This window comes from Xiphophorus maculatus, chromosome 3 (genome assembly GCF_002775205.1).
Source record: "Xiphophorus maculatus strain JP 163 A chromosome 3, X_maculatus-5.0-male, whole genome shotgun sequence".
NCBI classification, from domain to species: domain Eukaryota; kingdom Metazoa; phylum Chordata; class Actinopteri; order Cyprinodontiformes; family Poeciliidae; genus Xiphophorus; species Xiphophorus maculatus.
Genome location: NC_036445.1, coordinates 20,571,941 through 20,596,076, shown reverse-complemented (window position 1 = coordinate 20,596,076; position 24,136 = coordinate 20,571,941). Strand labels below are relative to the sequence as shown.

The 24,136-nt window shown below is 42.9% G+C and overlaps 1 protein-coding gene across 22 annotated transcripts in view; it reads left to right on the top strand.

The window, feature by feature from the left end:
* The window catches only part of LOC102223109 (focal adhesion kinase 1-like), a 76,361-nt gene that overhangs the window by 10,957 nt on the left and 41,268 nt on the right, over window positions 1-24,136 (top strand). For 9 of the 22 annotated variants that reach the window (XM_023331020.1, XM_023331017.1, XM_023331012.1 and 6 more), the window contains exon 1: window positions 1,451-3,232. The exons of 2 other annotated variants lie outside the window; for them this stretch is intronic. In XM_023331020.1, coding sequence (XP_023186788.1) covers window positions 3,160-3,232 — 73 coding nt within the window. In that variant the 5' untranslated portion in view covers window positions 1,451-3,159. Of the gene's footprint in view, window positions 1-1,445; window positions 3,233-24,136 lie in introns of those variants that run through there. 11 more of the 22 variants (XM_023331007.1, XM_023331003.1, XM_023331022.1 and 8 more) reach the window with 3 other exon arrangements.

Sequence of the window (24,136 nt, the reverse complement as noted above, 5' to 3'; positions counted from 1 at the left end):
CAATGAATCTTTAAAACTATTATTTTTTTTGTTTTCTTTCAGTAAACTATCAGAACAATATTTTGATTAATTAAACCTCCAAAAAGCGATTTAATTTGTAATTCAGTTTTGTTTTGTTTTTTACTGAAAGCTTTCACATTTATTGGATTTGAGTAAAATGTAAACAATGGTTTTGACTTTAAGGAATAAAATATGTGTATACATGCCACATGCAGCATGATAAAAATAAATAAAATCAACCTCTTATTATTTAGATATTCTATCTGTTATTACTTAAACATAGATGTGACTCAGTTCAGTCATTACAACTTCAAAGTAAACAAAATATGTTTTGTTTACAACCCTCAGTGTAGACATGCTTAATGTGAATTAAATTATGAGAGTTGGGAGATTTCTTCGTCCCAACTCTTAGGTTTAACAGAATCCGTTTGACTGCTTTAATCCCAATAAGGATTTTTACATCAAAATCAAAAATTAAACTAACAGATGTTTTTGGGTTTTTTTAGATTAGATATTTCTTTATTTTTTGTGTCTCATTTGACATCAGTCATGAACCTTTTAGTTGAATGAAAATTAAATTACAAATTTCCAAGGGAATGACTAATTTTGTGGTGTACGGGATTTGGAAATGAGAGTCAACTTAACAACAAATACTAAATATGTTTTCTTTAACTCATTACAAAAAACATTGCAGTTATAAAACTGTATGGTATTTTTATTTTCAATTAAGTAACATATTCTTATTTTTTAATACTTTTTTTTACTGCAATCTGTTGTACGGTAACAATAGATTACAGTACACGACTCGACATCCTCCAGTTGATGGCAGTTAATGTTTGCTTTCCAAATCTCTGCTGTCACACGTTGACGGTCTTCTTGTGCTTTGTCCCGTTTGAGGGATTGGATGTGGGAGGAACCTCTGCTAGAGAATGGCTCATATGATTCAGGAGCAGGTGATGCATATCTGGAGAGGTGGAGAGACAGATGACAGGGAGGGATGACTTCGAGAAACAAACACAAGTGTTGAAAGAGCTCAGAGTGTTTTAAAAGCTAAGAACGGATCATTTTAATCCCTTAAATATTTTTGCTAAATCCTTTGGCTTCCTGAGTTTTTCCTTTGCTGTCATGCAGTTATTAATGACCAAAAATTTTAATTTTTTATATGCATTTTTAAAAAATGCATGTAAAAGCTTGTAAGAATGTGTGTTGTGTGTTAGTGTGTTGCTGAAGAGTGGAGTCCTCTTCTTCTCTCTTCTTCCTCCGCATCGGGTCTCAATTACACTTTCTATCTCTTCCTTCCTCCTCCTCCTTTTCTGTCCTTCTCCGCCCTACACACACACACACACACACACACACACGCCCCTCCTTCTCTGCTTCTGCTTGTTAGTGATCATAGCAGCACGGAGGAAAACCTCTTGGCTCACTCACTTTTTGCTGACATTCAAACATAACCCCACCAGATTTCACATTTATATTTCTCTCACAAACTCTGAGCTACTTCATTACTAACAAGCACACACCTTTCTGCACCCTTTTCGGCTGCTCTCTCTCTCTCTCTCTCTCTCTCTCTCTCTCTCACACACACACACACACACCTTCTTGCATTTAGTGGCTCATTTAGAGAGCTGGAGGATTTTGCTGGATAACGTAGTGTTTGTATTTGTCCGTGGCATGTGTAAGAGATCTGGAACGATGCTGTGATCATGCTTCTCCTGTGACGCTACAGAAGAAAGGCTTCTAAAACCTCACTGAACAACACACGGCTGACTGACTTTGAAAGGGATTTGCTGCATCAAACCTTCTTCTGCAATATCTATCTTTTTTTTTCTTGCCTTTGTTGCCTGACTCTCCTCCAGTCCGGGTTTAAAGCCCTGCTTTTTTTTTATTTTATTTTATTTTATTTTTTATTTTAAAGCTTTTCACCTCTAAGACTCTGTCACATCATGTCCCTCTTCTGCATCGTATACCTGCTTTGACCCGGCTACTTCCTGCTGACATTATGAGCAATCTTTAGAGGATGTGAGGCTCAGCTTCTCCCTGGGGTTTCTCCGCTTTCTGTCTCCATCCCACTCACTTCATTAGCTCATCTTTTCCTCTTTTTCTTCTTTAACAATCTGTTTTGGTGTCATCCACTGCCTCTTCTCTCTTCATGTCTCTTTCCTTTTCTTGCATTGGCTTTTCCCTCCTGCATTGCCCACTTTCATTTTCCTCTCTCTCACTCTGTTCCAATTCTCTGCTCCCCTCTCTGCCCTACATTTTTGTCTCTGCAGCCCACTGATGCCCATTTCTCTCATCTGATTTTTGGCTGATTTGTTTTGCTATCTCTTTTGGACAGTATGGTGGATTTACCAATCAAAAATGACTGCCTTTTTGGAGGATTGTCCTTCAGTGTCACTTTGTAAGCTTGAAATTTGAGACAAAGCACAAAGTTCCATTCTTCGGAAACTTTTTTTAACGTCTACATCAGGATTAATACACTTGATAATTTGGTTGGCTTCGATGACCTGAATTTTACATTATTTGAGGATTCATTTCCCAAGAGGATGATCCGATTGCAAGAGAATAATCTTATCAACTGGAGTTGCAAAGTTTGAATATGTGATCGGAACACCTCCTCTTTAAGGAAGCATCTTTCAGCAATCATCTAGGACTCGGACTCCCTGAGGTGACAGAACTAAAATTGTGCATTCTGACAGAGGATGATTATATATTGTTTTGTGCAGTGAAAAAGGAATTTTTGCTGGGTCAAAGTTCATGACATAAATCAGATGGATTGATTTGCAAGAAACTTGACCACAAATTACTTCAAGTCAGACAAAGTGTCTTCAAGCTGGAAAGGATGACATGATAGTGTTGATGTCCTTTACCCATCCAGATTCTTTACAGTAAACCTTTTCTTACCATGGATATATCTGTTACCTGTAATAGTCAGGTTTCCATTCCAGAAGAACCTGGATCCATTGTTGGAAATATTCAGAAACACCTCTCCAGTTGTTCTGCCTTTGTACAGCCACATTTTTCAACCATGATTTTTTTATTCGCTTGCTAGAAGCCGGAAAAGAAACTACTCCTAGTTGTTGGCTCTATGCTGGTTCTTGGGCCCAGCAGTACAAAGTGGGCTCTGTGGCCCGACCTGGAGCTTGTTGCCCCTCAGATAAAATGGAGAACAGTGGCTGTATCCCTCTCTGCTGGAGCAAAGGGGCCTGCATCTACGCACAGCATCCACTGCCAAGTATGTATTGTGTCACTATTAAGATTACAGCACAGGGTGCAATGAGTCACAATATTAATACTTCTCAATATAACCTGTAGATATTTTCCCCTAAAGTAACTATCTACAAACCAACTCCAGCTGAAGTTAGTTGTGACTTTTGCTGGATAAATTGGCTTCTCAAAGAAGCTTCTCCTTTTTTAAATTAAGTGGTATTGTAATGCTTACCTTGTAAAAATAGAATAAACAATGACAGGGTGATGAACAAGACAGGAAGTACTTTGAAAACATATTGGCTTACATGCTGGCTAGTTGATAAAGCTGAAGTCAGCATCATCATCAGATATAGTTGAAAACTTTTTATCTATCAAAACACCCAAAAAGCCAGTTTTGAATCTATTTTATAGAATAACCTGAACTCAATTGTTCTACACTTATTAATTCTTACAGCACAGATTTAATCTAATATTGTTTTGTATTCTTACAACCATATTAGAGAACAATCAGATACAATTTATTCTTTAGACTTAATGAATTCAATTGTAGCTGCAAAATAATAGGGAAATAGGATAGTGCATTCCTGTTGTTTAATATTACAAAGACAGTATCTTTTGCATCTAACCTAAATTGCAATAAATTAAATCCTGATGATCCAACCGCTGACAATATCAAGACCTGTGGATAAAGATTGTGAAAGTCCTGATATTTACAAGCAGAGTTTCAGTGCATTGCAGCTGAAATAGAATAATTTTCTCCAAATGTTCCCTCTAATTAAACTTCTGCAGTAGCAGTATTTGACTTACTAATGCAATGACATTTGTGATACGATATATTATGCAGCTTTAATCTGAATCTTATAAAAAAAAAATAGGGCATTTAATTTGCCCAGGAACTTAAAGCTCATTTTCTTATAATTTACCTGGAGCGCAGCATGTTCTACTTACAAGAGGGAAGTCCATTAGGATTTGCTAATTGATGAGGTGCCAACTACTAGTAAGCAATAAAGAAATTGATTCTTTTCTCTAGGAGTTCACAAATATAAGTTATACAGTTCTGTTGTGTGGTGCAAATAAGTCATGTAAATGTAAAACTTTTACCACTTATTTAAGGATGTGCCAGCCATATTGATCTCCGATTTTTCAAACAGAGTGAACCTCGATATACCATAGAAGCATCTATTAACTTTTCTTTTACATCTTTTCTTTTCTTTTAAAGAAAAGATGCACATCGTGTCTGTACTGCAGCCCTGCAAAAATATTCTTACCTGCGGTCTACTGGTTCATTCAAGGCCTGCTGCTCCATGATAAAGAAAATCTTACTGTATAAACGGCACTATGAATTTCATCATTAGTGTTTGGTGAAGTTGCAACAATTTCACAGTGTGCTGGAAAGCCCAGAAACCCAGTCCTCAGTGGCTGCAGCTGTCAGCGTTTATGATGAATGAGCTGTAGATGCAGACCTGATGAGAAGCTTTGAAGCATCTCCCAAAGGTGGATGGAAGCGCTGCATGACCGGCTTTCAAACAGGAGAGTAAATGTTGTTTAGATTCTTCCAGCATCCCTTCACATGAGGATTGTTTGTCAGGTTACTTTACTTATTTAGGCACTGGGGGTTTTTCATGAAAACCCAGTGGGATTCTGTAATTTATGTCCCAACCACAAAAGTAAATGATTGCAAACTCTCATGCATCTGAGTCTTGCAAAGTCTTTTATTAGCCTGCATTTAAAGAAATATAAGTAGTTTGGCTTATAAACATATTCTTCCTGGTGTTCTGATGTACATTATGTGCATCCTTCAGAAAGGAGATGGGTTAGTAGTGTGAGAGGGGGATGAAGGGAATTGTTTGAGGATAGGCAAAAGATGAGAGGGAGGAAGAAAGAGAAGTGGTGCAATAGGACAAGAGGACCAGATGGAGTTGATAAAAGCTGGATTTAAAAGATGCGGTGAGAGCAATGAGACACGAGTTTCAGAAAGGAGACTCGCAGATGAGTATTGAGGCAGTAGGGAAAATGCAGGAATTTTATTGGACTAAAAGAAAATGAGGCAAATGCAAAGGCAGCTGACGGAGAAGCGACACAGAAGTGGGTTTTTACCAGTAACCCAGTTCGCTGTTACATCCAGAACATAAACCCTCCTGCTGCTGGCGCGGGGCAGGCAGGGTTCATCCTCATCCTGCTATGATCCAACAGGCTGGAGCCCCTGTGAGGGAAGCGCTGATGGCTCTGCCAGCAGCCTGCATGGCCTATTTGACTCGATTTTTGTCCTTGTGGGTGTGGGGCGTGTGTGTGGATTTGGTTTGACAAGATATTGGTTCAAATCTAAATGTAGTTAAATATGTCATTCATTGTGTAAAATCAATGCAGCACTAATGCAGTAATCTGATGTAAGAACTAAACTATAGTTTTCTTTTCAAAAAGGAAAGAGTGGATTTTTCCAAGATTTTTAAGATTATAGTTTTGACATAGAGAAATTCTGGATTGGCAAAACTCTGAATTGGAAGGTCGGACCTTATTGATCAACGCCAGCCAATTAAATCCTAACGCTGGTTCATCTCTAGATTTATAGTGTCACTTTGTTGTTATTTTCATGATTTTTTGCATATTCTTTCTGTTCAATTGAGCAACAAACATAAAGCAAACCAGAATGTAAAATCATAGACATAACCCAATCCACAATAACACTTTCTGTTGGTGCTACACAAAATGCTCTCAGCAAATACTTACAGTATCATAGTAGATTTTCTATTTCTAACATAAACCGGGTAGCATAAACACCTGCTTGGAAATGCAGGCATTTCTACTGCTTTAATAGGATTTAATGAGGCTGAATGTAGAAGTAATGCAGTTACATGTAAATGTTTTTTTTCTTAATGTGTTGCGTATGTGCCTTCAGCAGATTGTGACTAATTGTTGGTACTTTGCCTCTATAGCTGATTTGATGCAATTGCTTCTTTTTTATATATAACTCAGACAAGATGATGCTTGTAATGTTTAAGTACATTTCATTGAAACAAGTCAAGGAAAATGCAGAAGGAGCTTTCAGAACTACTGAGGATCAATAAACTACATCACAACTAATTTAGCACAGTTACATTCCTGACTTAATTACACACGAAGTTTATTCTGGTGCAACTTGGGAACAATAAGCAACTGTGTTTTTTGTATATTATTTCTATTTAGTATTCTGAAATCAAAGAATCTTAAAGTTGTTCATTTCTCAAGAGTATTTTCAACTCAAAGTAAAATGTGCTACTACTATTATTCCTCTGCCTGAAAGAGAGAAACTTGAATAAACTCTGGAAAAATGTTAAGTTGATCAAGTTTCAAGATATACAGCATCATAGTTATTAGGCCCGAGCAGCAAAGCGCTGCGAAGGCCTATTGTATCTGTACTGTTTCTTATTAGGCCCGAGCAGCAAAGCGCTGCGAAGGCCTATTGTATCTGTACTGTTTTATTATTATTCTTCCACCCATTTCGTGGGCCCATTTGGGGGCTTTATCATATTCAAAAACTCACCAAACTTGGCGGAAGCGACTAGGCGGTTTAAAAATTTTGAATTTTAAGGTCGCCGCAAAAATCGCAAAAAAAATTGCTCAACGGCGGCAACTAGCAATTTTCAAAAGACCCATTGCTATTCACTTACTTCATCGTAGAGACTTGAAATTCGGTACAGTTGTAGAGCTCACTAAGACGCTCAGAATTTACAAGTAATGTCATAGTGCAAGTATCGCAGGAAGTCGGCCATTTTGTATTGAAGGTCCATTTTTTACCTCGATATTGACGTTTACAGCCTTCGTATTTGATCGAACTCCTCCTAGGGATTTCGATTGATTGGCTTCAAACTCGGTCAGTCTGATCATAAGGCATGTCTGATTTAAAGTTATCAAATTGGTGAGTTTTGGAGCATGTTGAAGGGGGGTTAGCAGGGGTCAAAGTTCACCTACACGCCATGAAACAGAAAACTCTTATATTTCCTATACAAAAACACATAGAGGGACCAAACTTTCAGTGATTGGTCGTCATCGGGTGTCCTAAGATACCCTGTGGTGAAATTTTTTTTTTACGTAGGCCACGCCCCCTGAGAGCAGGAAGTGTAATGTTTTACTGTGAACGGTCGCTATCTTAGCCCTTTGACCTAATCAACATGAAACTGTGTCCAGAGACAGAAGACATGTTGGTGTGTTGTGGATTCCAACCCCGACCGGCTGCGATGAAGCAGGTGGGCGTGGCGGCGTTGCGAACGCCATCGAATTTCGTTTGGCTCTAAATTCCACAGTTTCGGGGTGAGCTGCTCCAAACTCACTAGGATGGATCCTTATCCATCCCCGAACAGGAATCCATAGCGATATTTGGTGGGCGTGGCCTAATTTTTCTATAGCGACCCCTAGAGTATTTTAAATGAACAGCCCCAAGCCATGCTTAAACCTAGAATTACGAAACTTGGTACACATGTGTATCTTGTCAGGACGTACAAAAAAGTCTCTTAGAGCCATGCTCTAAACCCAACAGGAAGTCGGCCATTTTGTATTGAAGGTCCATTTTGGACCTCGAGTTTGACGTTTACAGCCTTTGCATTTGATCGAACTCCTCCTAGGGATTTCGATTGATCGACTTCAAACTCGGTCAGTCTGATCATAAGGCATGTCTGATTTAAAGTTATCAAATTGGTGACTGTATGAGCTTGCTGAAGGGGGGTTACCAGGAGTCAAAGTTCACCTACACGCCATGAAACAGAAAACTCTTATATTTCCTATACAAAAACACATAGAGGGACCAAACTTTCAGTGATTGGTCGTCATCGGGTGTCCTAAGATACCCTGTGGTGAAATTTTTTTTTACGTAGGCCACGCCCCCTGAGAGCAGGAAGTGTCATGTTTTACTGTGAACGGTCGTTATCTTAGCCCTTTGACCTAATCAACATGAAACTGTGTCCAGAGACAATAGACATGTTGGTGTGTTGAGGATTCCAACCCCGGCCGGCTTTGACATAGCAGGTGGGCGTGGCGGCGTGGCGAAGTGACCTGTAACGCCGTTGCCATACGTTTGGCTCTGAATTCCACAATTTCGGGCCCAGCTGCTCCAAACTCAGTAGGATGGATCCTTATGCACCCACCGACAGGAATTCATAACAAAATTTGGTGGGCGTGGCCTAATTTCTCTATAGCGACCCCTAGAGTATTTTAAATGAACAGCCCCAAGCCATGCTTTATCCTAGAATTACGAAACTTGGTACACATGTGTATCTTGTCAGGACGTACAAAAAAGTCTCTTAGAGCCATGCTCTAAACCCAACAGGAAGTCGGCCATTTTAGATTGAAGTTCATTTGACCTCGATTTTGACGTTTACAGCCTTCGTATTTGATCGAACTCCTCCTAGGGATTTCGATTGATCGACTTCAAACTTGGTCAGTCTGATCACAAGGCATGTTTGATTTAAAGTGATCAAATTGGTGAGTTTTGGAGCATGTTGAAGGGGGGTTAGCAAGGCTCAAAGATCCCCTGTGATTGACATATTACACAGTCAATTACAAAGGGGATATTTAGTCATTCCGTAGGGCAATGCTGCCCTCTGGTGTCGAATTACTGAAATAATGAAACTATTTCAGTAATTTCAGTAATTCGACACCAGAGGGCAGCATTGCCCTACGGAATGACAGAGTTCATTCCGTAGACAGAAGACATGTTGGTGTGTTGTGGATTCATTAGAGAATCAAGGTTCTCTAATCAAGAGAACCTTGATTAGGCTCTCTTGACCTAATCAAGGTGATTCTGTGTTGGATGACAGATAGGAAGTTGATCTTGCTTGCTTTAAAGTGCCAAGAGTTTTCAATGGCGGCAACGCCGTTCGTATACGTTTGCCTCTACATTCCACATATTTTGACCGAGCTGCATCAAACTTGGCCTGAGTGATCCTGGAGGCTTGCCCGTCAATCCTACGTCATCACATTATGACGTCATCTAAGCCCCGCCCCCTCGGAACCGGAAGTGCCGTTTTTTTCCTTGGAAAGCTCTGTTTATGGCTCTCTTGACCTAATCAAGTTGATTCTGTGTTGGATGACAGATAGGAAGTTGATCTCGCTTGCTTTAAAGTGCCAAGAGTTTTCAATGGCGGCAACGCCGTTCGTATACGTTTGCCTCTACATTCCACATATTTTGACCGAGCTGCATCAAACTTGGCCTGAGTGATCCTGGAGGCTTGCCCGTCAATCCTACGTCATCACATTATGACGTCATCTAAGCCCCGCCCCCTCGGAACCGGAAGTGCCGTTTTTTTCCTTGGAAAGCTCTGTTTATGGCTCTCTTGACCTAATCAAGGTGATTCGAATGATAAACTCTGTCAATGCTCGCTGCTGGCTGAACCGTGTAGGCGTGGCCAAATGGCGAATATCAGTCCCTCGCCATATGCATACGTTTGGCTCTTATTCACGCATAGATCATCCGATTGGCGCCAAACTGGATATGTATGACCTTTGTTCACCTCTAAAGAGCCCAACGAGGTTGAAATGTAATTTGGCTCCACTGTGCCCCCTAAGTTAATACATCGGCTGTATATCCTCGATGCATCGACCGATCTGCGCCAGATTTTTTGACAGTCGTCGGGGAGCGCTGCCGAACGCATTCACGCGTGTCGCCTGGTGGACTGGCGGGGAAAATGCGCGACAGCTTCTGCGGTGGCTGGCGGGCGGCGGTGCTGAAAACTGCGGCGGAGCTTCTGCGGTGGGGAGCGGGCTGCGGCTCTGGAAATCGTGCGAGAGCTTCTGCGGTGGCCGGAACCCCCGCGGTGGCCAACAGGCCGGAGCGGCGCTTGCTGCGAGGGCCGCCCGAGGCTGCTTGCAGCTTTAATTAGGCCCGAGCAGCAAAGCGCTGCGAAGGCCTATTGTTTTCATACTGTTTATTATTCTTATTATTCTTCCACCCAAATGAATTGCCTTTTTGGGGGCTTTATCATATTCAAAAACTCACCAAACTTGGCGGTCGCATAAAACGAGTTTTAAATTTAAGTACTGTAAGGTCGTCGCAAAAATCGCAAAAAAAATTGCTCAACGGCAGCAACTAGCAATTTTCAAAAGACCCATTGCTATTCACTTACTTCATCGTAGAGACTTGAAATTCGGTACAGTTGTAGGGCTCACTAAGACGCTCAGAATTTACAAGTAATGTCATAGTGCAACTATCACAGAAAGTCGGCCATGTTGAATTGAAGGTCCATTTCGGACCCTATTTTGGCCGTTTACAGCCTTCGTATTTGATCGAACTCCTCCTAGGGATTTCGATTGATCGGCTTCAAACTCGGTCAGTCTGATCATAAGGCATGTCTGATTTAAAGTTATCAAATTGGTGAGTTTTGGAGCATGTTGAAGGGGGGTTAGCAGGGGTCAAAGTTCACCTACACGCCAGGAAACAAAAACCTCTTATATTTCCTATACAAAAACACATAGAGGGACCAAACTTTCAGTGATTGATCGTCATCGGGTGTCCTATAATACCCTGCAGTGAAATTTTTTTTTTACGTAGGCCACGCCCCCTGAGAGCAGGAAGTGTAATGTTTTACTGTGAACGGTCGCTATCTTAGCCCTTTGACCTAATCAACATGAAACTGTGTCCAGAGACAGAAGACATGTTGGTGTGTTGTGGATTCCAACCCCGACCGGCTGCGATGAAGCAGGTGGGCGTGGCGGCGTTGCGAACGCCATCGAATTTCGTTTGGCTCTGAATTCCACAGTTTCGGGGTGAGCTGCTCCAAACTCACTAGGATGGATCCTTATACACCCGCCAACAGGAATCCATAGCGAAATTTGGTGGGCGTGGCCTAATTTCTCTACATCTCCCCCTAGAATATTTAGAAAAATCAGCCCCAAGCCATGCTTAATCCTAGAATTACGAAACTTGGTACACATGTGTATCTTGTCAGGACGTACAAAAAAGTCTCTTGGAGCCATGCTCTAAACCCAACAGGAAGTCGGCCATTTTGGATTGAAGGTCCATTTTGGACCTCGAGTTTGACGTTTACAGCCTTTGCATTTGATCGAACTCCTCCTAGGGATTTCGATTGATCGGCTTCAAACTCGGTCAGTCTGATCATAAGGCATGTCTGATTTAAAGTTATCAAATTGGTGACTGTATGAGCTTGCTGAAGGGGGGTTACCAGGGGTCAAAGTTCAGCTACTCGCCATGAAACACGAAACTCTTATATTTCCTATACAAAAACACAGAGAGGGACCAAACTTTCATTGATTGATCGTCATCGGGTGTCCTAAAATACCCTGTGGTGAAATTATTTTTTTAAGTAGGCCACGCCCCCTGAGAACAGGAAGTGTCATGTTTTACTGTGAACGGTCGCTATCTTAGCCCTTTGACCTAATCAACATGAAACTGTGTCCAGAGACAGAAGACATGTTGGTGTGTTGTGGATCCAAGCCTTGACCAGCTGCGATGAAGCAGCTGGGTGTGGCGGCGTGGCGAAGTGACCTGTAACGCCGATGCCATACGTTTGCTTCTAGATTCCACATGTTTCGACCGAGCTGCACCAAACTTGGCCTGACTCATCCTGGTGTGATACCTGACAATGCTATGTCATCATATTATGACGTCATCTAAGCCCCGCCCCCTCAGAATGAATTAGAGAGATCTTCTGTGTAATTACATAATAAACAGTCCATGTTCGTTGTTTGTAGGGCAATGCTGCCCTCTGCTGCCCACTGAAATAGTTTCATTATTTCAGTAATTCGACACCAGAGGGCAGCATTGCCCTACGGAATGACAGTTCACTGTTGTAATGGAGGAAAAAATTAAATAATTTGTAATTCTAACACAAAAACTCACAGAGACACCAAACGTTCAGTGATTGATCATAATCGAGTGTCCAATAATATCCAATGGTCAAATGATGACATCACTTAGGCCACGCCCCCTGAGAACAGGAAGTGTCATGTTTTACTGTGAACGGTCGCTATCTTAGCCCTTTGACCTAATCAACATGAAACTGTGTCCAGAGACAGAAGACATGTTGGTGTGTTGTGGATCCAAGCCCTGACCGGCTGCGATGAAGCAGCTGGGTGTGGCGGCGTGGCGAAGTGACCTGTAACGCCGATGCCATACGTTTGCTTCTAGATTCCACATGTTTCGACCGAGCTGCACCAAACTTGGCCTGACTCATCCTGGTGTGATGCCTGACATTGCTATGTCATCATATTATGACGTCATCTAAGCCCCGCCCCCTCAGAATGAATTAGAGAGATCTTCTGTGTAATTACATAATAAACAGTCCATGTTCGTTGTTTGTAGGGCAATGCTGCCCTCTGCTGCCCACTGAAATAGTTTCATTATTTCAGTAATTCGACACCAGAGGGCAGCATTGCCCTACGGAATGACAGTTCACTGTTATTTTTTTACTTGGAAAGCTCCGTTTATGGCTCTCTTGACCTAATCAAGATGATTCGGATGATAAACTCTGTCAATGCTCGCTGCTGGCTGAACCGTGTGGGCGTGGCCAAATGGCGAATATCAGTCCCTCGCCATATGCATACGTTTGGCTCTTATTCAGGCATAGATAATCCGATTGGCGCCAAACTGGATATGTATGACCTTTGTTCACCTCTAAAGAGCCCGACGGGTTTGAAATGTAATTTGGCTCCACTGCGCCCCCTAAGTTAATACATGGGCTGTATCTCCTCGACGCATCGACCGATCTGCGCCAGATTTTTCGACAGTCGTCGGGGAGCGCCGCCGAACGCATTCACGCGTGTCGCCCGGTGGACGGGCGGGGAAAATGCGCGACAGCTTCTGCGGCGGCTGGCGGGCGGCGGTGCTGGAGACTGCGCCGGAGCTTCCGCACTGGCGAGCGGGCTGCGGCTCTGGAAAACGCGCGAGAGCTTCTGCGGTGGCTGGAACCCCCGCGGTGGCCAATAGGCCGGAGCGGCGCTTGCTGCGAGGGCCGCCCGAGGCTGCTTGCAGCTTTAATTAGGCCCGAGCAGCAAAGCGCTGCGAAGGCCTATTGTATCTGTACTGTTTTATTATTATTCTTCCACCCATTTCGTGGGCCCATTTGGGGGCTTTATCATATTCAAAAACTCACCAAACTTGGCGGAAGCGACTAGGCGGTTTAAAAATTTTGAATTTTAAGGTCGCCGCAAAAATCGCAAAAAAAATTGCTCAACGGCGGCAACTAGCAATTTTCAAAAGACCCATTGCTATTCACTTACTTCATCGTAGAGACTTGAAATTCGGTACAGTTGTAGAGCTCACTAAGACGCTCAGAATTTACAAGTAATGTCATAGTGCAAGTATCGCAGGAAGTCGGCCATTTTGTATTGAAGGTCCATTTTGGACCTCGATTTTGACGTTTACAGCCTTCGTATTTGATCGAACTCCTCCTAGGGATTTCGATTGATCGGCTTCAAACTCGGTCAGTCTGATCATAAGGCATGTCTGATTTAAAGTTATCAAATTGGTGAGTTTTGGAGCATGTTGAAGGGGGGTTAGCAGGGGTCAAAGTTCACCTACACGCCATGAAACAAAAACCTCTTATATTTCCTATACAAAAACACATAGAGGGACCAAACTTTCAGTGATTGATCGACATCAGGTGTCCTAAAATACCCTGCAGTGAAATTTTTTTTTTATGTAGGCCACGCCCCCTGAGAGCAGGAAGTGTAATGTTTTACTGTGAACGGTCGCTATCTTAGCCCTTTGACCTAATCAACATGAAACTGTGTCCAGAGACAGAAGACATGTTGGTGTGTTGTGGATTCCAACCCCGACCGGCTGCGATGAAGCAGGTGGGCGTGGCGGCGTTGCGAACGCCATCGAATTTCGTTTGGCTCTGAATTCCACAGTTTCGGGGTGAGCTGCTCCAAACTCACTAGGATGGATCCTTATCCATCCCCGAACAGGAATCCATAGCGATATTTGGTGGGCGTGGCCTAATTTTTCTATAGCGACCCCTAGAGTATTTTAAATGAACAGCCCCAAGCCATGCTTAAACCTAGAATTACGAAACTTGGTACACATGTGTATCTTGTCGGGACGTACAAAAAAGTCTCTTAGAGCCATGCTCTAAACCCAACAGGAAGTCGGCCATTTTAGATTGAAGTTCATTTGACCTCGATTTTGACGTTTACAGCCTTTGCATTTGATCGAACTCCTCCTAGGGTTTTCGATTGATCGGCTTCAAACTCGGTCAGTCTGATCATAAGGCATGTCTGATTTAAAGTTATCAAATTGGTGACTGTATGAGCTTGCTGAAGGGGGGTTACCAGGGGTCAAAGTTCCCCTACTCGCCATGAAACACGAAACTCTTATATTTCCTATATAAAAACACATAGAGGGACCAAACTTTCTGTTATTGATCATCAATAGGTGTCCTAAAATACCCTGTGGTGAAATTATGACATCGCTTAGGCCACGCCCCCTGAGAACAGGAAGTGTCATGTTTTACTGTGAACGGTCGCTATCTTAGCCCTTTGACCTAATCAACATGAAACTGTGTCCAGAGACAGAAGACATGTTGGTGTGTTGTGGATCCAAGCCCTGACCGGCTGCGATGAAGCAGCTGGGTGTGGCGGCGTGGCGAAGTGACCTGTAACGCCGATGCCATACGTTTGCTTCTAGATTCCACATGTTTCGACCGAGCTGCACCAAACTTGGCCTGACTCATCCTGGTGTGATGCCTGACAATGCTTTGCCATCATATTATGACGTCATCTAAGCCCCGCCCCTCAGAATGAATTAGAGAGATCTTCTGTGTAATTACATAATAAACAGTCCATGTTCGTTGTTTGTAGGGCAATGCTGCCCTCTGCTGCCCACTGAAATAGTTTCATTATTTCAGTAATTCGACACCAGAGGGCAGCATTGCCCTACGGAATGACAGTTCAATGTTGAATTAAAGAGGAAAAAATTAAATAATTTGTAATTCTAACACAAAAACTGACAGAGACACCAAACCTTCAGTTATTGATCATTATCTTGTGTCCAATAATATCCAATGGTTAAATGATGACATCACGTAGGCCACGCCCCCTGACAACAGGAAGTCTTGTATTTTACTGTGAACGGTCGATAGCTTCTGCACCAAACTTTGCACGAGTGACCCTGGTGGGATCCCTGACGACCCTGTGTCATCATATTATGACGTCATCTAAGCCCCGCCCCCTCAGAACAGGAAGTGTCTTTTTTTTCCTTGGAAAGCTCCGTTTATGGCTCTCTTGACCTAATCAAGGTAATTCAGATGATGAGCTCTGTCAATGCTCGCTTCTGGCTGAACCGTGTGGGCGTGGCCAAAGGGCGAATATCAGTCCCTCGCCATATGCATACGTTTGGCTCTTATTCACGCATGGATCATCCGATTGGCGCCAAACTGGATATGTATGACCTTTGTTCACCTCTAAAGAGCCCGACGGATTTGAGATGTAATTTGACTCCACTGCGCCCCCTAAGTTGATACATCGGCCGTATCTCCTCGACGCATCGACCGATCTGCGCCAGATTTTTCGACAGTCGTCGGGGAGCGCCGCCGAACGCATTCACGCGTGTCGCCCGGTGGACGGGCGGGGAAAACGCGCGACAGCTCCTGCGGCGGCTGGCGTGCGGCGGTGCTGGAAACTGCGGCGGAGCTTCCGCGGTGGGGAGCGGGCTGCGGCTCTGGAAACCGAGCGAGAGCTTCTGCGGTGGCCGGAACCCCCGCGGTGGCCAATAGGCCGGAGCGGCGCTTGCTGCGAGGGCCGCCCGAGGCTGCTTGCAGCTTTAATTAGGCCCGAGCAGCAAAGCGCTGCGAAGGCCTATTGTATCTGTACTGTTTCTTATTCTTCTTACGATTCTGCCCCCCTCTTCGTGCGCCTTTTTGGGGGCTTTATCATATTCAAAAACTCACCAAACTTGGCGGAAGCGACTAGGCGGTTTAAAAATTTTGAATTTTAAGGTCGCCGCAAAAATCGCAAAAAAAATTGCTCAACGGCAGCAACTAGCAATTTTCAACAGACCCATTGCTATTCACTTACTTCATCGTAGAGACTTGAAATTCGGTACAGTTGTAGAGCTCACTAAGACGCTCAGAATTTACAAGTAATGTCATAGTGCAACTATCACAGTAAGTCGGCCATTTTGTATTGAAGGTCCATTTTTTACCTCGATTTTGCCGTTTACAGCCTTCGTATTTGATCGAACTCCTCCTAGGGATTTCGATTGATCGGCTTCAAACTCGGTCAGTCTGATCATAAGGCATGTCTGATTTAAAGTTATCAAATTGGTGAGTTTTGGAGCATGTTGAAGGGAGGTTACCAGGGGTCAAAGTTCACCTACACGCCATGAAACAAAAACCTCTTATATTTCCTATACAAAAACACATAGAGGGACCAAACTTTCAGTGATTGATCGGCATCGGGTGTCCTATAATACCCTGCAGTGAAATTTTTTTTTACGTAGGCCACGCCCCCTGAGAGCAGGAAGTGTAATGTTTTACTCTGAACGGTCGCTATCTTAGCCCTTTGACCTAATCAACATGAAACTGTGTCCAGAGACAGAAGACATGTTGGTGTGTTCTGGATTCCAACCCCGACCGGCTGCGATGAAGCAGGTGGGCGTGGCGGCGTTGCGAACGCCATCGAATTTCGTTTGGCTCTGAATTCCACAGTTTCGGGGTGAGCTGCTCCAAACTCACTAGGATGGATTCTTATCCATCCCCAAACAGGAATCCATAGCGAAATTTGGTGGGCGTGGCCTAATTTTTCTATAGCGACCCCTAGAGTATTTTAAATGAACAGCCCCAAGCCATGCTTAAACCTAGAATTACGAAACTTGGTACACATGTGTATCTTGTCGGGACGTACAAAAAAGTCTCTTAGAGCCATGCTCTAAACCCAACAGGAAGTCGGCCATTTTAGATTGAAGTTCATTTGACCTCGATTTTGACGTTTACAGCCTTTGCATTTGATCGAACTCCTCCTAGGGTTTTCGATTGATCGGCTTCAAACTCGGTCAGTCTGATCATAAGGCATGTCTGATTTAAAGTTATCAAATTGGTGACTGTGTGAGCTTGCTGAAGGGGGGTTACCAGGGGTCAAATTTCACCTACTCGCCATGAAACACGAAACTCTTATATATCCTGCACAGAAACTCACAGAGATACCAAACTTTAAATTATTGATCATCATTAGGTGTCCAAAAATAACCTGTGGTCAAATGATGACATCACTTAGGCCACGCCCCCTGAGAACAGGAAGTGTCATGTTTTACTGTGAACGGTCGCTATCTTAGCCCTTTGACATAATCAATATTAAACTGTGTCCAGAGACAGAAGACATGTTGGTGTGTTGTGGATTCAAGCCCTGACCGGCTGCGATGAAGCAGCTGGCTGTGGCGGCGTGGCGAAGTGACCTGTAACGCCGATGCCATACGTTTGCTTCTAGATTCCACATGTTTCGACCGAGCTGCACCAAACTTGGCCTGACTCATCCTGGTGTGATGACTGACAATGCTATGTCATCATATTATGACGTCATCTAAGCCCCGCCCCCTCAGAATGAATTAGAGAGATCTTCTGTGTAATTACATAATAAACAGTCCATGTTCTTTGTTTGTAGGGCAATGCTGCCCTCTGCTGCCCACTGAAATAGTTTCATTATTTCAGTAATTCGACACCAGAGGGCAGCATTGCCCTATGGAATGACAGTTCAATGTTGAATTAAAGAGGAAAAAATTAAATAATTTGTAATTCTAACTCAAAAACTGACAGAGACACCAAACCTGCAGTTATTGATCATTATCTTGTGTCCAATAATATCCAATGGTTAAATGATGACATCACTTAGGCCCCGCCCCCTCGGAACAGGAAGTGCTATTTTTTTACTTGGAAAGCTCTGTTTATGGCTCTCTTGACCTAATCAAGATGATTCGGATGATAAACTCTGTCAATGCTCGCTGCTGGCTGAACCGTGTGGGCGTGGCCAAATGGCGAATATCAGTCCCTCGCCATATACATACGTTTGGCTCTTATTCAGGCATAGATCATCCGATTGGCGCCAAACTGGATATGTATGACCTTTGTTCACCTCTAAAGAGCCCAACGGGTTTGAGATGTAATTTGGCTCCACTGCGCCCCCTAAGTTAATACATGGGCTGTATCTCCTCGACGCATAGACCGATCTGCGCCAGATTTTTCGACAGTCGTCGGGGAGCGCCGCCGAACGCATTCACGCCTGTCGCCCGGTGGACGGGTGGGGAAAATGCGCGACAGATTCTGCGGCGGCTAGCGGGCGGCGATGCTGGAAACTGCGGCAGAGCTTCCGCGGTGGGGAGCGGGCTGCGACTCTGGAAAACGCGCGAGAGCTTCTGCGGTGGCCGGAACCCCCGCGGTGGCCAATAGGCCGGAGCGGCGCTTGCTGCGAGGGCCGCCCGAGGCTGCTTGCAGCTTTAATTATTATTCTTCTTACGATTCTGCCCCCCTCTTCGGGCGCCTTTTTGGGGGCTTTATCATATTCAAAAACTCACCAAACTTGGCGGAAGCGACTAGGCGGTTTAAAAATTTTGAATTTTAAGGTCGCCGCAAAAATCGCAAAAAAAATTGCTCAACGGCGGCAACTAGCAATTTTCAACAGACCCATTGCTATTCACTTACTTCATCGTAGAGACTTGAAATTCGGTACAGTTGTAGAGCTCACTAAGACGCTCAGAATTTACAAGTAATGTCATAGTGCAAGTATCACAGGAAGTCGGCCATTTTGTATTGAAGGTCCATTTTTTACCTCGAGTTTGACGTTTACAGCCTTCGTATTTGATCGAACTCCTCCTAGGGATTTCGATTGATCGGCTTCAAACTCGGTCAGTCTGATCATAAGGCATGTCTGATTTAAAGTTATCAAATTGGTGAGTTTTGGAGCATGTTGAAGGGGGGTTAGCAGGGGTCAAAGTTCACCTACACGCCATGAAACAAAAACCTCTTATATTTCCTATACAAAAACACATAGAGGGACCAAACTTTCAGTGATTGATCGTCATCGGGTGTCCTAAAATACCCTACAGTGAAATTTTTTTTTTATGTAGGCCACGCCCCCTGAGAGCAGGAAGTGTAATGTTTTACTGTGAACGGTCGCTATCTTAGCCCTTTGACCTAATCAACATGAAACTGTGTCCAGAGACAGAAGACATGTTGGTGTGTTCTGGATTCCAACCCCGACCGGCTGCGATGAAGCAGGTGGGCGTGGCGGCGTTGCGAACGCCATCGAATTTCGTTTGGCTCTGAATTCCACAGTTTCGGGGTGAGCTGCTCCAAACTCACTAGGATGGATTCTTATCCATCCCCAAACAGGAATCCATAGCGAAATTTGGTGGGCGTGGCCTAATTTTTCTATAGCGACCCCTAGAGTATTTTAAATGAACAGCCCCAAGCCATGCTTAAACCTAGAATTACGAAACTTGGTACACATGTGTATCTTGTCGGGACGTACAAAAAAGTCTCTTAGAGCCATGCTCTAAACCCAACAGGAAGTCGGCCATTTTAGATTGAAGTTCATTTGACCTCGATTTTGACGTTTACAGCCTTTGCATTTGATCGAACTCCTCCTAGGGTTTTCGATTGATCGGCTTCAAACTCGGTCAGTCTGATCATAAGGCATGTCTGATTTAAAGTTATCAAATTGGTGACTGTATGAGCTTGCTGAAGGGGGGTTACCAGGGGTCAAAGTTCACCTACTTGCCATGAAACACGAAACTCTTATATTTCCTATACAAAAACACATAGAGGGACCAAACTTTCAGTAATTGATCATGATTAGGTGTCCTAAAATACCCTGTGGTGAAATGATGACATCGCTTAGGCCACGCCCCCTGAGAACAGGAAGTGTCATGTTTTCCTATGAACGGTTGCTATCTTACCCCTTTGACCTAATCAACATGAAACTGTGTCCAGAGACAGAAGACATGTTGGTGTGTTGTGGATTCAAGCCCTGACCGGCTGCGATGAAGCAGCTGGCTGTGGCGGCGTGGCGAAGTGACCTGTAACGCCGATGCCATACGTTTGCTTCTAGATTCCATATATTTCGACCGAGCTGCACCAAACTTTGCCTGACTCATCCTGGTGTGATACCTGACAATGCTATGTCATCATATTATGACGTCATCTAAGCCCCGCCCCCTCAGAATGAATTAGAGAGATCTTCTGTGTAATTACATAATAAACAGTCCATGTTCGTTGTTTGTAGGGCAATGCTGCCCTCTGCTGCCCACTGAAATAGTTTCATTATTTCAGTAATTCGACACCAGAGGGCAGCATTGCCCTACGGAATGAAAGTTCAATGTTGTAATGGAGGAAAAAATTAAATAATTAGTAATTCTAACACAAAAACTCACAGAGACACCAAACGTTCAGTGATTGATCATAATCGAGTGTCCAATAATATCCAATGGTTAAATGATGACATCACTTAGGCCCCGCCCCCTCGGAACAGGAAGTGCTATTTTTTTACTTGGAAAGCTCTGTTTATGGCTCTCTTGACCTAATCAAGATGATTCGGATGATAAACTCTGTCAATGCTCGCTGCTGGCTGAACCGTGTGGGCGTGGCCAAATGGCGAATATCAGTCCCTCGCCATATACATACGTTTGGCTCTTATTCAGGCATAGATCATCCGATTGGCGCCAAACTGGATATGTATGACCTTTGTTCACCTCTAAAGAGCCCGACGGGTTTGAAATGTAATTTGGCTCCACTGCGCCCCCTAAGTTAATACATGGGCTGTATCTCCTCGACGCATCGACCGATCTGCACCAGATTTTTTGACAGTCGTCGGGGAGCGCTGCCGAACGCATTCACGCGTGTCGCCTGGTGGATGGGTGTGGAAAATGCGCGACAGCTTCTGCGGTGGCTAGCGGGCGGCGGTGCTGGAAACTGCGGCGGAGCTTCTGCGGTGGGGAGTTGGCTGCGGCTCTGGAAATCGTGCGAGAGCTTCTGCGGTGGCTGGAACCCCCGCGGTGGCCAATAGGCCGGAGCGGCGCTTGCTGCGAGGGCCGCCCGAGGCTGCTTGCAGCTTTAATTTTTTTTATTTCTTTTGCATTTCCATCGCATAAATCAGTGCAAGCATATCAGTGGGAGAGCAAGTAGTCTAGTCATTTCAGTGCTTTTTAAACAAATGTTTGGAACACCAAATATATACTTGATGACCGCTTTATTAGGTACGTTCTATTATTACCAGGGTGGTCCGCCGTTAAACATCAGAGCTCTTTTACTTCTTTATTTAACAAGGGGTCTGGAAACATTTTTCAGGAATTTTAGGGCCATGTTGGTATGATGGCGCCACAAAGTTGCTGCATATTTACCAGCTACACACAAGAGTCGAGTCTCTTGCTCCATTGCGTCCCAGAGGTGCTCTATTAGACTGATAAATGTGGAGCTCAGGGAACGGATTGTTAAGTCTAGAAACCCAGTCTGAGATGATCTGAGTACAGCTGTCACTCACTGAATATTTAACATTTTTTGGACCGAGCTCTGGAGTCCCAAGGTAGCTGTGTGTGAAAATCCCAGATCAATAGAGCAGCAGGTTCTGAAATATGATATCTTGATATCAATATCAAGATATATTATATATCTTGATATCAATATATCTCCTTATTCCCAATTCTACCTAAACTTCAGCACACAGTGTTTTACCTTGTCTAGATACGCTAACATTGTGTAAATAATGCTGTCATATTTTTGGCAAATTCTATTGTTGTATATTTGTGTTAACGAGCAGTTGAGCAGATGTACTTAAAATATGGTCAGAGTGTTTAGCATACCTCAGATAGTCTGGAAACTTTGTAAAGTTTCTTCACAAAAAATTAGAGTCCATTCTTCTTGTAACTTGTATTGTTATCAGCAACCGTCAAGCAGAAGGATTTTGTACGTACAGCAGATTAACATCTTAAATGACTAATAAATCATCTCAGGGCATTTTGATATACTTTTAATTGGATGATCCTGCCAACACCATAAGAGGTCTTTTTACTTTAAATCTGGTCTGTGCTAATTGGTTGCATGAAATCCTTAAGAGTGTGATTGATGCACTGATCTCTTTGGGTTCTAGCTGCATTAAATCCTCTGTAACTTTGCATTAAATGGTCACCTGCTACCTGCAACATTGCCATTCTTTATTCTTGATCTATTTTTTTTATAAAAGGCTTTACTTTTTATTTTGTTTCAGACAATTGTTGAACTTTTGAGTCTGAATTCTGGAGATCATATTAGAAAACAACAGATTCATAGGATAAAAGGAGAAAAAAAACCAAGAGGATAGTATTGTAAAAAAAAGAAAATGTGTGAGGACATCAAACTAGAAGAGAGTCAAGCACATCTCCATAAAGGTAAACCATCGTATTACCTCTGTGAGGACATAAAACATAAATGATGGTGTGCGTAGGACATGTGGAAGTGCAGCATAGTTTTGTAACAGCGGGCCAAGCTGAGTTACAGCAACAGACGCACAATGTCCTCCTTTCCGTTTTTTGTAGTCATTGTGCACATCACTGCACTGAGGCAGCTGATGGCCACCCTGATGAAAATGCTGAGTCAACCAACCCTGGATCATATTTTTGTCCTTATGTTTCAGCAGGAAGTAATCTGGCCATGACCTGAGCATAAAACAAGAAATGCTGAATAAACTGATTCAGTCCTAGTGATTGGTTTGCTCCGCGCTATTCAGTGTACTGAGTTTGTAGTGATTTTCTTTCTTTCTTTTCTTTTTTTTTCTTCTTTTTTTGCTGAAGCAGGACCATTTGTTACTGTTTTGCTCAAATTGTCTGAGTTGGATTTGGCATTTAATGAAGAAGCAGCCATTCATTTCTGAATATGAATAATCAACGACTATGCAGAAAAGCACTTAAGAAGTGATTTTTTTTTTTTCTTCTAACGATCATATTTGGTTTTGTTGTATGCTTCATTGTAACTTAGCAGCTCAAGTTTCAGTGTCAGCTAAAGGAATTCCTGTTGTGATGATGACTCAACAAATCCAGCATGAACGTCCAGGATGGGGCGGGAAGCATCAGAGCGTACAGCATGTCTCTCAAAAGCATAACGTAGAAGCATTCCAACATTTTAGAAGAAAGGATCAATAGGTATCAGAATAGAGAATCATATGTTTGCATACAGTATATTACGCAATGTTAAATCAAAATCTTGATTCCAGCAGGTAGAATAATAAAACTTGTTAGGTCACATCAGGAAAGATTTCTTTTGTAGGGTAAATTTACTTGATTTCCATTTTTTTCTATAGAAATGATTTTATGGTGCTGTCACCACCAGCAGGTTTGATTTTCAGGCTTTGAGGTAGATAGATTTGGTTTATCAGGTGTAAAATCAGTGTTGACAAATACCAGAGCAATAGGGGAACCAATGCTGCTTCGCTTGCTCTATTTGAGGGATGATAGCTGTTGAAAATGTCAGCATGGGTGTGAATGTCAAATTAACATCCACTTGAGTGCCATGATTAAAATTTTCCCAAAACATGGCATTGTTTAAAAAAATAGTAGTCTCTCTATCATTTCACTGGTTAAAATGTTATGCTTTTATGTGTGTGTGTGTTTTTTTTATACATATATAATCCAGAAAGCACCTTTCAAAAAAAATGTGCATTCCTACTTTTTGCCATGTTCTGCCATGACAACCAAAAACATCTGTGTATTTTATTTGGCTTTTATGTGATACATTAATACAATTCCATAGTAGAAAGACACTGATGTGTATTTTTGAGTTATTTTTACAAATAAAAATCTAGAAAGTGTGGCATGCAATGCATTAAGGCCCCTTGAGTCAGTACTTACTAGAGCTACTGTCACTGTACCTTTTGAATGTATTTTATCGCTCTCATCTTTGAACATCTAGAGACTGAAAATCGCTCATTCATTTGTGCAAAACAGCTTTTGCTCGGTCAGGTTGACTGGATAGTGTCTGTGAATTTT